Genomic DNA, 17,711 nt, shown 5'->3' on the forward strand with positions numbered 1-17,711 from the left:
AATATTTTTATTTACCTGAAAAATATAAAATTGTGACACTTTCAGCCATATTTCAGTGTCACGTGGAATGAACATATTCTTTGTTCTTAGCGATGCTGAAATGGGTTTAACAAATGTCTAGTCTAAGTAACAGCTCCTATGTGAAATTTTCTAGATTCTGTTGGTGTGATACACTAGGAGGCATGTGAAACAAACAGTGTCAATTAAAGCAGTGTGGTCATTCTGTATTTTTTTCCTGTGATTAGCTTGGTTAATTATATTATGCCATTATGAGGTACTCCCTCTGGCAAAAAGTCATTTTAGATTAGAGAAACAAGCCCACAGGATTACATTAAACACAGACCTTACACCCCATGTTTTCAGTGGAGCTAAGCAGAATACATGTTTATGCACACAATATACAATTTTGCAGTTATTCTTTGGCCTTTCTCCTGATTTACAAGTTCCTAATGGAGTCCTAGAAAATTAGGAACATTTTGAGGGGTCTAATTCAGTTCTCTGCATCACTGCAGGATAGTTTTCAAACTTCTTCAAAATCCTTTGAAACAGTTCAGCTCTAGTCTCATCTTTTATTGGGTCTTTCTGAAATTCATACAAATTTTACACTGAATAATTAATCCCATTCACCAGATGCTCCACTGGTATAAATCACTATAGCTTAGTTAACCTACATTAAATGAGGGTCTGCCCAATTGATCTCAGTCCAGCTAGATTTGATTGAAGCTCATATAAATGGGAGGAGAAGGAAGCATAGTGAATTGTTGACTCTAGAACATTTCCTACAAGTGTGTGCTATAATCATAAAAGCAATTCTAGCTTTCTTTCAGCTGAAATTTCTCCTATTTAAGACCATTGCTTCTTATTCTAATATACAATTCCTTTCCTCCAACATCTATTTCTCTACACTGTGCAGGCAGAATCATAACTCTAGTCTTCCTTTATTTTCATTCTACATCAACAATGAAGTCTTCTACAGTGCAGATTAGATTCATGTAATAAAGGTGGATGCTAAACAAAAACTATCATACCATACACATAAAACACAGAAGACCATCCACTATATTGTACTAGAATCCCAGCTAAAGGCATTGCAATAACAGCTCCTGCATAGGAACCTATAAAACAAGAGACACATAATTGAATATTGAAATATATTCTCTTCTGAATTACTGAATGCTCTTGTGAGGAGTTGGGGGAGACGAAGTCAATATTGAAGGGCTGCTTACCACAGAAGGAAGTGGTTGCTAGTCTACTTCTTTCTAAAGGGGGGGCCCACTTGCTCCATATTCCATGGCAGGCAGGATAAGTGACACCCTATAGAGTGGGCATTCCATGAGTTAACATGCTCATCAATTAGTCAGTGTACTGTTTTTGCATTTATTTCTGCTTAAAACTAACAATTAAAATGACCATCTAATGATTATACTAGAACTCCCATAACAGTGCAAGGAATTACTACAACTCCCATTACAATGGAAAAACTCCCAGTGATTTGAGTGGGAATTGGTTCAAGCCTTATAAGTTCACTACACCATACATACTTTAATAACCATATCCCTGTGAAAAAAGTTGTTGCAATAATGTTAGTTGAGCATTGTGGGGCACAGAGGTGAAGTGACCTGCCCAAGGACACACATCCATACAACAGCCACTATTAGAACTTAGGACCATTGTTTCCTCTATATTTTTCCATCCATGGGCAGAATAAATTTTATGTGCACCAAGGCATGTGCTGATGTGCACTACCAAAAGAAACACATTCTGCCCACTGTCAGTGGCTGTGAGGGCTCTGCTGATCAGATGGGTGGCATATGAATCTCTCCTGAGCGGATGCCCAAGTGCACAACTTACAATTGAGCACTGTTCAGGACTTCTTGACTTCTGCTAAATCCAAGTTTTTTTTCCTCAGACCACACTTGGACTATCCCAAGTTGTAGTCACCATTAATATAATAGAAAATTACAATGACATAGAAACTAAAAATTAGCCACTTTCTACTCATCCTGACCCTAGAGAACAAAAGCAATGTGACTCTTCAAAACTAGCGAATACTGCAAGTTATTTCTCTCTGTCTTTGCTGTAACACATTTTTTACACAAATATGACAAAGAAAAACTGCACATTAGTTGATTTCAATTGAAAATACAGCTGTTCTTTCTTCAACACAGATTCAGTCTTGATAGCATAAAAATAACATTTCAAGAAATTTAATGCAGAATTATTTATCTTTTTTAACCATCTTAAAACCTAGAAATATACAATAAGTTTTTACATCATTTTCACTTAATAGCCAAGTAAACATTAATAAAATTAAAATTTGGATTTTTGCATATTTCAGAATAGTATTTTTCCATCCTTTAACATATTTAAACTTCAGCTGAGAATAATTTTAAAATTCAATACTTTTCAAATATTGAGATTATTCTTCAACATTAAACACACATTGGATGGTCCTATTTTGAAGAAAAGCACTGCAAAATTCTATTTTTTCTAACAAACTGGCCACTTTTTGTGAATTTGCAACAATGCAAAACTCCAGGTAGGAGGTTTTCAGAATCCACTGATAACATTTCTTACAATCCTATTCAGAAGCTAATTTTGTATTGAGAATTCCATCAATGAGGGAATATTTTAAAATGACACATCTAAAAATTCCATCAGAATTCCATCGAAGAGGGACATTTTAAACTGACAGGTTTAAAAATATCTTGTTTTACCTTTTTTTCTCCCAGTCCTCTTTTTCTCTTTCCTTCCTCTTCAGAAGGTACAAAGATCTGCCTACATCAACTGATTTGCAATACAGGGTCTATATTTGTGCATGCACATGTATTAGTTGGATGCCTAACTACCTGATTTGCACATTAGTACACTAACATATCCATCTTACATGTAGCATCTTCTCTCATATTCAAGGCTTTCATATAATAAGATGTGTTCAAAAGTTGCACAGGGGATCTGGAGGACATGCATTCAAATCTGTCTAAAAATGTTAATCAAACAGTCAAATTTACCATACAGGCCTGAACTTGCTCCCATTTAACTCAGCTGCAAAACTCTTAATGATAACAGCAGGATAGTCAGTGCCTATTGTAGAAACACACACTTTATTTTAAAGAACGTACTCATTCTCTGGTGCTGGTCTGCAAACTACCCTCTGTGGGAGACTGTCAAATCACGGCCTATGCAGTAGGAATTAGGTGCTGTATATGCCTTGCCATCCCTTTGAACTTCAGGGAATTTTTTATATAGTTTTATAGGTGAGAGACAGATGCATTTAAAACATAAGCTAACAGTTCTAATCACTGCATTTCACTGCACTAGGATTCAGCTCTTAATTGGAATAAATTTTTTACATCTAAAACAGAGACTGCTGGTTAGCAGCTAATAAACATATAACTTTCTTGTCATTTCAACTTTTTTCTGTACCTCTACAAGGCCCTGCAAGATCCGGACAAAGATGACACACCCATAGTGCACCTTAGCGGCAGATGGTATGAGCATATTAAGGGTGGAGGTCAGCAATATAGCAGCTCCAAACACCCTGTAAAAGAAAACAGAGGAAATTATTACAGTAGTGATCAAAACAACTGAAATTTTCACGCACAAAGGTACAAACACGTGTGTGTTCAATGAACATTCTTTACAGAATAATACTGAAATTACTGGATGGGGGCAGACTCGCTGTCTATCTAGTCTAGTATTGTCTGATAGTGGCCTGCACTGGATATTTCAGTGCAATCTGTCCTCCTACCCACATAGGGCTCATCTTGTTATGTAACAGATTGTAATTGATTTAAGCCTTAAAGCATGAGGTTTAATATCCCTTCCAAAATGCATATCAGTAATTGTGAAAAAACTAACAGATTTATTTCGGCCTAAGCTTTCGTGGCTAAAATATTGCACCTGATTAAGTGGTTTTTACCCATGAAATCTTATGCCCAAATAAATCTGCTAGTCTTTAAGGTGCCACAGAACTCCCCATTCTTTCCATATACAGATTAACTTGGCTCATCATTATCATCAACAACAACCATGGGCTCAGCGCCCATTGGTGTCTAATGCCTCTTTCACTATTTCATTCCATCTTTCCCTGTTCAGTGCAGAGTGACTTAGTTTCTGTAGACTAGCTCTGCACCAGTCTACTATAGCCGTGTCTACACGTGCATGCTACTTCGACGTAGCGGCACGAACTTCGAAATAGCGCCCATCACGGCTACACGTCTTGGGCGCTATTTCAATGTTAACATCGACGTTAGGCGGCGAGACATCGAAGCCGCTAACCACATGAGGGGATGGGAATAGAGCTCTACTTCGACGTTCAACGTCAAAGTAGGGACCGTGTAGTCATTGCGCGTCCCACAACTTTGAAATTGCGGGGTCCGCCATGGCGGCCATCAGCTGAGGGGTTGAGAGACGCTCTCTCTCTAGCCCCTGCGGGGCTCTATGGTCACTGTGTGCAGCAGCCCTTAGCCCAGGGCTTCTGGCTGCTGCTGCTGCAGCTGGGGATCCATGCTGCATGAACAGGGTCTGCAACCAGTTGTCGGCTCTGTGGATCTTGTGTTGTTTAGTGCAACCGTGTCTGGGAGGGGCCCTTTAAGGGAGCGGCTTGCTGTTGAGTCTGCCCTGAGACCCTGTCTGCAGCTGTGCCTGGCACCCTTATTTCAATGTGTGCTACTTTGGCGTGTAGACGTTCCCTCGCAGCACCTATTTCGATGTGGTGCTGCACAACGTCGATGTTGAACATCGACGTTGCCAGCCCTGGAGGACGTGTAGACGTTATTCATCGAAATAGCCTATTTCGATGTCGCCACATCGAAATAGGCTACTTTGATGTAGGCTTCACGTGTAGACGTAGCCTATATCATCTACCCATTCTCTCTGGGGTCTGCCTCTTCTATTCAAACCGTCCATTATACCGAATATGAGGGTCTTGATTTTTCATTTGTTATTCATTCTGCAAATATGCCCAAATAGCTGTAACTTCCCTTGTATAACCTTCTGCAGTAGGTTCTCTTTCGGCTGTATCTTCCTATATAATTCCTCATTGGTGACCTTCTGCATCCATCCTATTCTCAGGATTTTTCTATAACAACTCCTCTTGAATGCTAATATTCTTCTCTTTGAATATTTTATTCCCACCCATGTCTCATATCCGTACAACATACTGCTGAACACACACATTCTTCAAGATGCTCAGCTTTGTTCCTAAGGTACTCACTTTGCTTTTCCAGACCTTATCCATCGCCTTCAAACTTGCTCTTGCTTTCACTAGTCTAGTCGTTATTTCCTTCTTATAGTCTAGATCATATGCTACGTTGCTCCACAGATATGTGAACTTCTCTACACTCTCTAGTTCAATCCCATAGACATGGATTTTTCTTACTATTTCCTTATCTCCAAATACCCTTGTTTTTGTTTTATTGATGTTCATAATCAGTTCATAATCACCTTCCCTTCCTCTTGTTGCACCTGCACCATTTTTGCTAGCTTCTCCTCATCTTCCTCAATAACTATGTAATCTGCAAACCTCAAATTGTTAATTTTTTCCCATGCACAGATATCCCTTCTACTTCTTCCTTGATCTTGTCCATCAGTCTCTCTAGGGCTACGTCTACACGTGCCCCAAACTTCGAAATGGCCATGCAAATGACCATTTCGAAGTTTACTAATGAAGCGCTGAAATGCATATTCAGCGCTTCATTAGCATGCGGGCGGCAGCGGCGCTTCGAAATTGACGCGCCTTGCCGCCGCGCGGCTCATCCAGATGGGGCTCCTTTTCAAAAGGGCCCCGCCTACTTCGAAGTCCCCTTATTTTCATGGGAATAAGGGGACTTCAAAGTAGGCGGGGCCCTTTCAAAAAGGAGCCCCGTCTGGACGCGCCGCGCGGCGGCAAGGCGCGTCAATTTCGAAGTGCCGCTGCCGCCCGCATGCTAATGAAGTGCTGAATATGCATTTCAGCGCTTCATTAGTAAACTTCGAAATGGCCATTTGCATGGCTATTTCGAAGTTTGGGGCACATGTAGACACGGCCTAGATGTGTGATGAAGATACTCATTGATATCAGATCTCCTTGTTTATACTTCTTCTCATTCTAAACCAACTTCCCAACTGCCCACCCCTTCTGAGAATGTCAGGAACATGCTGAATCTTCTTGATATCCATATAGATGTCCAATCATGGTTACTGTCTTCTGAAGGTTTTGGCTACAATTACTTTGACTTCATCCTCTTCCTATGGCATCAAGTGCCACACACTAAGTATATATTTTGTGAAATTTCACCTCTCAATTTTTGAATATCTTAGCTTTTAATTTCTTGTAATATCTATTCCATTGTTCATGTAGTATGAGACATGGAAAACAGAAATTCCCACCTTCTCTGCTATTATACATTTTCATTATTCCCCTCACATTTTTAATTTAAGCAGTCCCTGTCCTGTATAGTCTCTCTACACATGACAGGTTTCTCCAGATCTTCAATCATTTTCATCACCTTTCTCTGAAATTCTTCAAATTCTGTAATACCTTTTTGAGATGGATGACCAGTAATGCACACACTATTCCAGAAAGGTCATTTAATTTATTCATATAAAGGCATTATAATGTTCTCTGCATTTTCATCATCTGATTTATTTAGGCATTCTACTGTCTTGTTTCCTTTTTTGATCACAGCTATGCATTGAGTTGTATACAATGATACTTGGGTCCTGAGTTGAAACCATTAATTTAAAGCTTTGTAGGTGCTTTTGTTATTGACTATACCTATTTAACTACTATAAAACATCCAAATTAGGGTAAATGTCATCATTTTTTATGTAGTGACATGGAACTTATTCATTAGGTACACTGCTCTAAGACCATGTCTACTTGGAAACTAGTGGCCCGTCTTGGAATTGCAGTGTATCCATAACTCCTTTTGACTGGCATATATGTTTAAGACTTCTGAAAATCAGTCCCCAAGGGCTTGACTCTTGTCTCATACTGGTATAGATCAGAAGTAACAACTGAAGTTAACAGATTTTCACTGGTGTAAGTGAGAATGGATACTTGACAGTTCAGCCTGTTAATATTTAAAACACACATGACATGTAATGGTAATACTCAAAGTCTTCTTCACTCCAAGAAAATGATCCACTGTAACATTCTGTACAATGGTGGCTGCCTCCAAGTTTTGATCCTGCAGGCTAACAAAATATAACACTCTTGTTAATTTAGGGACAAATTATGTCACTGTGCTGATGAGTAGCAGCTTCCTTGTTAGATGGTGCACTGAAAATTACTGTGTGTGTCAGAATCAGCCTTTAATAATGGTGCTTAAAATAAACAATATAGATATTCTCGTCTTGTACAGTATCGATTATTTTGTTGGTATTTCATGACAATTTATGAAATTAACATATTCTTCCTAAAATATCACTTGTTCACATAGCTTGCTTGTTATAAAAACTCAGAATGACTGTACAACAGTCTACAGTGCTCAAAAAGCACTTAAAAGGTTTATAAACTTTGTTGCATAAGTCTGTTAATACAAAATCACGCTATGTAAAACTAAAGTGCTATGTTCTAAAGTGTTATTTAGCAACAAAACTGAGATCTTGTTATGCCTTGTCTTTGATTATATCATATTTTAGACAAGATCCAACAAAAAGGGAACCATCCAGCTACTCTGCTACGGCAGTGTCTATACATAGCTCACCAATCTTTTCATTTCTATTTCTCCTAGCTCTTCACATTTATTATTAGAGCCCTACCAAATTTGCACCCATCAAAAATATGTCATGAGACCACAAAAATCTGGTCTTTTGTGTGCTTTTACCCTATACTATACTGATTTCATGAGGCGGGGCTGGGAGAGACCAGAGTTTCTCAAATTGTGAGTCCTGGACCAAAAAAGAGTTGTTGGAGGGTCATAAGATTATTTGAGAGGTGTCATGGTATTTCCACCCATACTTCGGTGCTGCCTTCACAGCTGGGCAGCCAGAGAGTGGCAGCTATTGCCAAGGTGTCCAGACTGAAAGGTAGTGCCCTTTCCCTCAGCAGTGCAGAAGTAAGGGTGGCAATATCATACCATGCTAACCTTACTTTTGCACTGCTGCTGGTGGCTCCCAGCACTGGGCTCCCAGCCAGCAAATAGCAACCTCCAGCTGTCCAGCTCTGAATGCAGCACAAATGCCAGAAGCAGCTTAGAAGTTAGAATAGCAGCACCATCACCCTCACAACAATAATTGTGTGACCTCCCCACAGCTTCTTTTTGGGTCAGGGTCCCTATAATTATAATACCATGAATTGCCAGATTAAAATAGCTGAAATCATGAAATTAATTACTTTTAAAATCCCACATCTATGAAAATGACCATAATGAACTCTAAATATGGTAGGGTCCTATTTATTATGGGTCTCATTCAAAATTCAAGAAACGGTCCCTCAGTGGGCTTTGTCTTGGGCCCTACAAGACTAGCCCTGTGTCTCTGGATATTTGTTATGTCTCTTTCTGTCACTTTGAAATTGGAAGTGGATTTGAGTTGAAAAACTGATATCTTTTAAAATGCCCATAGTTAAAATCCAATAATTTTCTTTTGTTTTTTTCATTTTCTGTTTCCAGTACAGACAATTTCACAGAATGAGTGTTTGCCATACACCAGCAGCACAAAATACTGAAAAGCACATCCCCAGCTTTCTATGAGGAGTGCATCATGCACCATAATGAAGCAGGAGCCTTATCTATGAAAGGTGAAGAAGATGCCCCACTTCAATGGATGGTTACTGCTGATAGGCAGTAAACCCTGGGCTCTGCATTCTGCCCCCTCCCTTCCTGGGTCATGCTGTTCATGAACCCAGGAATGTTCTGTATGCTGGCTGGCTGGCAGACTGGAGCTGTTAACATCCCCAGCCATGCTGTCTTTACATCAAACAGGGTCCTGCTTGTGTCACTAGAGCCACACACAAAGGATTCAGTCAAAGACTATGGTGTGACCATTTATTTATGAAAAGACATAATGTAATGTAATCCCCAATTACATGACATTTTGCTATCCTATCCAAAGCTGATTGATAAGAAAGAAGTCACCAATGCACTTGTCAATGTTATTTTTGGCAAGTGACCAAAACTTCATGGCTGGGTCTACATGACCCTCTTCCTTTCGGAAGGGGCATGTTAATGAGTGCGTTTGCAAGATGCTAATGAGGCACCACCATAAATATGCAGCACCTCATTAGCATAATAGCAGCCACGGCGATCCAAAAGTGTGGATTTTCGAATCGCGCACTGCCCGTGGAGAGAGGGACCTTCCAAAATGACCCCCCCAGTTTTTGAAAGCCCCTTCTTCCTAACACCAGATAGGAAGAAGGGGCTTTTGAAAACTGGGGAGTCCTTTTGGAAGGTCCCCCTCTCCACAGGCAGCACGTGATTTGAAAGCTGCACTTTCAAATCGCTGTGGCTGCCATTATGCTAATGAGACACTGCATATTCATTGCAGCACCTCATTAGCATCTTTCGAACCTGCTCATTAACATTCCCCTTCCAAAAGAAAGGGGCTCATGTAGACACAGAGGATGAAAATAAGGCCTGAGTCTGAACAAGCAGGAAGGAAGGATTAATTACAAGGAGGAACTTCTTTCAGAGATATGTTCAATTTTATATGGTTGATACAAATGCCTGAATAGGATATTAAATATATTATACTTTAAATTTTGACAAGTAGTAAAGGGCAGCTGTACAGGAAGAAGCCTCTGTTTAAATACCTCCCAACTACCTTTTTTTCTTCTTCATTACTGTCTCTTATCATCCCTGTAAACCACATCTAGCTGCATACAGGAGATATTTATGGCATGGCTTTGCAACATTCTCTATATTTTTCCGTAAATTCTGTGTTATCTCTTCATTTTTTAATGTATAGATTTTGTTTCCTGGTTGACAAATACGTACAAAAGCACATGCAGTTCATTTCCTTTCATTTTAATCAGTTGTTCAAGTGTGCTATAGTGATGCCATTTTAAATTATTTTTCTCCTTTTACAAAAGAGAACAAAGTTAGCCTCTTAGGAACTTTGTTTTATAACTGAAAGTTTACTATTGTTCTAGAATGTATTTTTCAACCTCACTAGAACAGTGGACTAAGGAGGTGTGTCTACACTTGCATTCCTCTTTCAAAAGACGTATGCAAATGACATAAATTGACAATGCAAATGAAGTATAAATTTGCATATTCTGCACCTCATTTGCATGTTCTAATTTCAAAAGAGCTTCTTTTGAAATAAGAAAGCCAGTGTAGATGCTGCTCTTTTGAAAGTAAAACCCATTTTCGAAAGAATCGTTCTTCGAAGCTCTTTCAATATGCAAATATAGAATATGTAAATCAGGACCAGAATATGTAAATTTATACCTCATTTGCATCTTCGATTTACCTCATTTGCATACCTCTTTCAAAAGAGGAGTGCAAGTGTAGACACACCCATCTAGAGTGTTTAAGAGTGAGTGTTTTTGCAACCAAGCAATAATATTTTTATGCAGAATTCTTGAGTAAATATTTTTTTTAATTGTTGCCAAATAAAAAACCTCAGACAAACAGCAACATACACAGCAAAAACAAGATGAGGTAATTTGATCATGTATCATAGCAATGAAGAAGTAATATTGCATCTAGTTTTAATAACCAAAAATATGTACCATCAGTATATTTTTTCCAAATGCTCATGGCACACCAATTGTTCACAGAACACCAACATAGGTTTAAGAACCACTGGTGTAGCATCTCAGCTAGTGTGAATTTATGCAATTTAGTTGAAAAATCAGTGGAAATCACCATTTCCTTCAGCAGTCAGACCAGGAAGGAGAGAATGTTAGGAATTACCACCTCCTTATAAGGAATTAATTCCCAAAATTCCCTCTGACAAGAAATGCAGATATCAGTTAAATGAGCACAATTTTTTAAGTGGCTCCAAATCTACACCACTATAACTGAGTTCAGATTCAAGCCCCTGAGCCTGGTTTCCACAGTTTAGTTTTCAGTTTAAGGCTATCTTTCCCAGAATGATCTTTGTTTCAGTGTCCATCCAACAGATTAGAAGCTGGCTCCTTAAACCTGTCCTCTTCTAGAAGAGGAAGCAAGATTCCCTCCAAAGAATTATCACAAACATGTATATCCCAGATGGGACCTACTTAGAACTACACACAATAGTAAATATTCAGTAGCATTTATAAGCAGAGGACACAATAAACAGAGAAACCCAAAATGCCATTAATAACAAGCTATTTTTCACCATAGCACCACATTTTAACACAGTCTCTTCAAAACCTGATCCCCTGATATTTTTATTTTAACCGTATATGAACTCAAACATAAGATAAGACCACACCAAAAAGTAATTACTTCTGATCTAAACAGCTGTTTATTCTCATGCACTATTGCAAAATTAAAAACAGTGGCAATAATTTAATGCCTTACTGTTTTTGGTGATATAGTTTTCTATATTACCTGAAATCGTGGGTGAATGTGCCCTTCCATATCTGCCTATGCCTTTATGAATACACATACATGTATAAACAGCTCATTATTTTCTGCAGCTGAAAATAGTGTTTCCTTTTGCTCATCTATTTTTTGACCTTGTTGTTCTTATTTGTTCTCCATAAAGTTTATATTCTTTCTCATTAGACATAGTGTTTATATTTTATAAACACTCTGTTTATTACTTTATATAACCTTGGTTAACCACATAGTCCACAGCCAACATTTATTCTGGCTTGAACTAAAAAAGGACAGTTTTCATTTATAACATTGCTAAATATATATTTAATGTTCCCCTTTTAATAGATGCTCCCCTCCAATAAGAACTGAAGGTTCAGTTTTCTCAGAATGTTATAGCTTCACAAAATCTTTCCTGCCATCAAAATCAGTTGATTGCTCCCTTCAAGTTCTTACCTTTGTTAGTATTTTAAATTAGGGTAATAGTCTGATCAGTATACATTAAATGCTCCTTATCTTCAATCCTCTTTCTCTTACCTGGGTACGTTTTGTTAAAATTAGGTGTAGAATGGTTTCCCATCCTGTAGTCTATTCAGCAAAACAGACAAGAAAGTAATCCAGCACTATTTCCAGAATCATTTTCCATCTGTTTTTTAGTGAAATCCTAACCAGACCACTATCTAAGTCCCTTGGGATCAAAGTTCTGGTCCTTTAAATTTATATTCATTTATGCAGTATCTTATGATCTTATTCTAAAACTCATAGAGGTCTATACCAATCTCAGGATTCCCCAGTTGTTTAAGACACTTAGCAACTATCCAAACTATTTCAGAATTAGTAGTAGAAGTATTTGCCTTGTATCACCTCCGAGTCCCAGTCATAGACTAAAAATCCCACTGTGGTAGGAGCCATACAAATGCAGAACAAGAAAATGGTTCCCTCATCAATGAGCAACATCCTTCAAAACAGTGCTACTTCTACATTACTCTGTTTCAGACACCCTCCCAAATCCTTTCCTCAACTCTCATCATCTTTTCTTCCTTCCTCACTGCTCCCCACCCAAATTTGTTTTTCAGCTCACCCATGTCACCTCACCATTTCAGAGAACGTCATCGGCACTTAGCTTCATAAGTCACTGAGACACTTTAAACTTTTTTCTCTGAGGATCTAGAATCTTTCCGCAGTCTCTCTTTGAGGCCTGATCCTAACCATTGAAAACAATGGGAGGCTACAGCAATGGCATGATGAACACCAGAATAAACACTGCCCAAACACATCTGAGAACTGAAGGGATTGTGAACAGGACCTAGCATCATGGGGGTTCTCTCTTGGGAGGATCTGTGGAGTACTGGATTGTCTTCGACAGTGCATGGGAGCTGAATCTGTTTGCCCTTTTCTGCTGCTGAACCGGCAATTCAAGCAATATTGAGAGAGCGTGACCTCTTCTCCAAATGCCTGAATCTTAGGGGAATATGCACTAAATTGGGTCGCCTGAGATCATACCTTTACGGTGTCATCTGTGCTAGCTATATTTTTGCTGCTTCATAACCCTGTTACCAAACAAATCCTCATACCTCAAACGTAGAAATCAATTAAGTATTAAATCCATATTTTACAAATAAATTTCATATGTTCACTGAAGGAAAACCTTGGATTAAAATGTAGATCTCTTATCAGATAAATCTAAGTCTTCTCCATCTAGTCATACTCCCTTTCAGGGTGAGTGTGCTAAACCTGTGGTCTTGGATTATTTTATGTCAAATCACAGTTATAATCGCTAGTTGTAATCCCCACCCAGAGCAGGCCTAGAACCTAGGATTCAGGAGCTCCAAGTTTAGCTGATGTGGGCGGCACAGATTTGTAGGTCTGAAGGCTAGGAGTGATGTGCCTCTTTGTAGTACTGTAACATAAGGATTAATAGCAGAAAAAAAGCAATTTGAGAATGAACAGCAAGAGTTACGAAGGGAATGGGGGGTAAGAAAAGTTGATGATGATGACTCAGGAGAAACGTGATTAAAATGGAAAGAAGTTGCAGAGGGAACTATGCATATTTTCCTTCAGGCTGGTTGGTTCATAGCCCTCCTGTGAGGATAATGAAAGAGAATAAATGTTTCTCATCCCCACAATTCTGCAGCTCCACTCTGGACAGCTGCCCTTGGCATGTAGCTGACACTATATTACGACATAGTATTGTGGAGAATTGTAAATGTTTTTTCTGCTGTCTGGTAACAAACAGCAGATCCTAAACTGAACTGAAAACAGTGGTAGTACCAACACCTGCCAAATAAGATTCAGATGTATGACTGATGAGGTTAGAAATATGACCTAGGAAGGAGTGCAGGTTTGGAGGGGTCTTTAGTGGTGTTAATAAGGGGGATGTATTTAACTCCAAGGACTGTGAATGAAAACTGTTAGGATGGCACTTCCTAGCAAAAAACCACTTCTCTCTGCTTACAGATTAAGGGTCAGATATTCAGCTGCTGTAAACTGGCATAGTTCTATTGGTATCATTCACTGATAGCATACAAACATTTTTAAATAAACCACAGGCCTTATGCTCAGAATAAAGTGTCCAACGTTATGTAAAAGTTCTACGCAAATCAAAAAGTAGAAACCTTTAAATATAAATTATTTTCATAAATATTGTCCAACTATTAAAGGAAAAATCTTCCATTTCAAAATCAATAGTTTTGGTGATTTGAGAATGACTATTTTAGATAAAAGGTGCTAAATAGTTTAATGTGTTCAAATATAAACGAAACCATTTAATGCAAAATTAATTAAAATATATTTTCAGATAACAAATAACATAGAACATAAGTAAGAACATTTGTACATAAAATTTTTTTTAAAAGTGTTAATTTATTCACACAAGGTTCTACCTACGTGCTACTGAAGCTATAGAAATATAGATTTTACATCGCTCCAGTGGAAATGGTGCAGGTCCATAATTATTTCTAAAATATGAAAGGACAAAGAGTATTTTCCACCCAAAAGCTGCCACCTCCATTTTATTTAAAAGGAACTAACTCTTCAAGAATTTTGTTACCAAGGTTGTCCTTGAAAATAGAGGTGTGACAATTTTTGTATTGTTACGATAAATTAAATCAAAATAATATATGGCATTTTATTCTGGTCCTGAACCAAAACCCTGAGAAGAAACAGCCCAGCTATTACATGACCAAGAAACAAACATGGATTTAAGTTCAAGGATGATAAAATAGTAATTAATATTTTACTGAAGTCTTCAACTGTATTTAAGTTATAAACAATTATACAAATAAAGCAGTGATTTATTCTTAATGAGTCAAATGTTTACATCCCAAATCCAATGCACTGTTTACTGGAACAAATGGTTTAACAAATTAATTTCCTTGTTCTGTGAGTGAATTATCCATGGTCAATTTGTTGCATACAAACTGCTACTCATTACTATTTCTTGGAGTATTCACTGTTCATAATTTTTCACTCACACTGTTGTTTTTACTCCTGGACTGGTTGACTCCCACATTTTTCTAGATGGCTGTGAGAGCATTTCTAGCATGGACATTTCTGTAAATGCCTTTATACAAGTATTCACAGTATGTTTCCCTACCATGCTGAAAACAAAAATGGAATGTTCATAGAGAGATAAAATGGCTTATTATTGAAATGAAGATTTGCACATGGTTGAACTTGGGCAAAACTCTGAGGCTACTGCTACACCAGAGAGTTTAACCAACATAACTCCAGTTTTTTTGACAAAATGGGCAGAACATCCACACACACAATGCATTTTGGCAACAGTATATCAACAGAAGTCAGCACTTTCACTGACATCATTCTGCCTCTCCCATGTGACAAAGAGCGCCTGTTGTTGATAGGTTCTGTGCGAATGCTCTGGGGGGCCTGCTCTCAACAGACAGGGTGTCCAGGACAATGGGCAGCCCTGTCTGCTGTGCTTATGGGTGCCTGTTTTGTTGAGAGAGCAACCAGGCAATCTGGCCATTCTGTCAATAGAGCAGAGTGCTCTTCTGATTGTCTTTTGTGTGTGGCCACACTCTGTCAACAGAAGTTTTGTTGGGAAATCTCTTCCGACAATGACTTCTGTCAACAGATTACTGTAGTGTAATTGTAGCCTCAGTGACTCAAAGAAGTTTTTGCCTGTTTGAGGTACTGAGTAGAAACTGAAAAAAGACTTCAAGATCTAATGCTACACATTTATATAACAACTTTTTCCACTGTGCTTTGATGTCTTAAATCCACATCTCCACTGTGACAGAACACTGTTGGGAGCTGGTTAAGAAAAAGGGAAAATCCATAGGTTTCCCTTTGCAAAGTTCTCCAAACTCCTCCAGCAAAGTGAGGTGTTGTTCCCTATGAAGGAAGACAGAAATTTGGATAGGCTTGTGGATTGGGGAAATGCCTATTATTGCACCTCCTCTTCATCACAGATATCCACCTTTCTGAAAAAATAAACATATTGCTAAAAAGCAAAGTAGCTTATTTTTTTTTAAAAATGCAAAAACTCCCAGGACTAGATCTTTAGATACATTTGAAATCTGCTTGCTGAGCACCTGAGGAAGGAATATAGGTAGTCTTCCACCATCTTTCTACCATGCTGATTTTGGGGGAAGCCAGAGATGGTTCAACCCCCAATGCAAGTTACGGCAAGGCAGCCCACAGTCTGCCAGTTCACAACATCCTGTGTCTACAACCTATCCTACTCTTTCCCATTCCTGGTTTATCTACAGCAGAATACCTACAGCAGATGATATATGACTAGCTACACCATCTTTACATGACTGAGGAAAGCCCTTGTATAATTCCCAGATAGACAATTTATGCCAGACTTCCGTTTCTTTTTCAGTGCAAAAATAATTCCAAGGGTTGTAGCAGCAGCCAGGATCTGGCCCAGAACATTCAGAGACTTGTTCCCATGAAGAGTTTTACCAGACTCATCTTGCAAATGTTGCCACCATTATTCTGTGTCTACCCCTGTGCTTTTTTTCTCATTGGGCCAAATTCTGAGATGTGCTGATCCCTATTTGGACAATTACATCTCCCATGATTTTTAGTTGTCAGTTGCATATACTTTTTCCCTAGTTGCTTCACTAACGTCCCATTTCCAGGGGGCTCTAGGAATGGGAGGCTGTATGGGAACTTAATAACATGGATGGTGACTACAGGTACTTTACTGTCAAGAGGAAGTATTGGGCTAACGGGCTGTACAGGAGCAACTAGCCTCAGTGTGGAAGATTATTCCTCCTGTCAATCCTCTAGGATCCATGGGTTTGGGGAGCCAAATGCTCTACCCTGCTCATTCCACCCATCACGGCTTTAATGCAGATATTTAAGCCTCCTGTTTTTCCAGACTAATTTATTTTTACCAATTCTAAATCCATATGCGTTTGCATCAAGGTACAAGAATACCAAAACCTGGTTTAGAGCAGTGGTTCCCAACCCTCTCACTCATACAGACCCCAATCAACCCCCCTAAGCCACTTGCAGACCCCCAATCACTCCCTCAGACCATTCACAGATCTCCATCAAATCAAATTCTAGGTGCTATGTACTCTTCAATGAATGAAAAAGGAAACCACAACATAGATTTTCAGACAGCAATTAATAACATTATTTGAAGATACTTAGTTTAAAAATAATAATTGTAACTTTGTAATTTATTTAAATGTTACTTTCTTTGATCACTTTATCCTTTTTTTCCCATAGACCCCCTGCAATACTCATGGGTGCCCAGGGGTCTGAAGACCCCAGGCTGAGAACCATTGGTTCAGACCATTAGCACTTCAGTCACGGTACTTGTTTTGCAACATGATCCATCAGATCATATGTAAAAGAGACAACAAAATGCCCAAAAGCTAACTGATTCACCAGAATGAGCCTGGATGTTACCTAGAAGTGCTAGATTGAGTGGCATAATGAAACTCCACAGCTAAATTTAACAATCCTGTGCCTCAATAATTGATGATTTCTGTCTTTATTTCACACTGAGCCACTTGAAGATGATGACAAAATTTCCACTGACTCCAGTGACCCAGATGAGGCCCTATGTGGCTATTAAGCTGCCCTCTCCATTGTTTGTTCCCAGACTGGTTTTGAAATGTGAATGCATATTTTTGGAATTGCTGGAAGTCATTTATTAATCTATGAGAGAGTAACACTCAACCCAGTGGTTTCATTTTACAGCTCAATATAACCTTCTAGGTCTAGATAATGTCTTGACTCATTCTTTCAAATATATTAGCTTTGGGA

The 17,711-nt window shown here is 38.6% G+C and overlaps 1 protein-coding gene across 1 annotated transcript in view; it reads right to left on the reverse strand.

Moving 5' to 3' along the window:
• The window catches only part of SLC17A6 (solute carrier family 17 member 6), a 54,379-nt gene that overhangs the window by 18,451 nt on the left and 18,217 nt on the right, over nucleotides 1-17,711 (reverse strand). Inside the window, exons 4-6 of the mRNA XM_074999014.1 lie at nucleotides 3,427-3,541; nucleotides 1,227-1,314; nucleotides 1,029-1,115 (exon numbers count right to left, since the gene is read on the reverse strand). Coding sequence (XP_074855115.1) covers nucleotides 1,029-1,115; nucleotides 1,227-1,314; nucleotides 3,427-3,541 — 290 coding nt within the window. The remainder of the gene's footprint in view (nucleotides 1-1,028; nucleotides 1,116-1,226; nucleotides 1,315-3,426; nucleotides 3,542-17,711) is intronic.

Source organism: Carettochelys insculpta, chromosome 6 (assembly GCF_033958435.1).
Source record: "Carettochelys insculpta isolate YL-2023 chromosome 6, ASM3395843v1, whole genome shotgun sequence".
Taxonomy (NCBI): Eukaryota; Metazoa; Chordata; order Testudines; family Carettochelyidae; genus Carettochelys; species Carettochelys insculpta.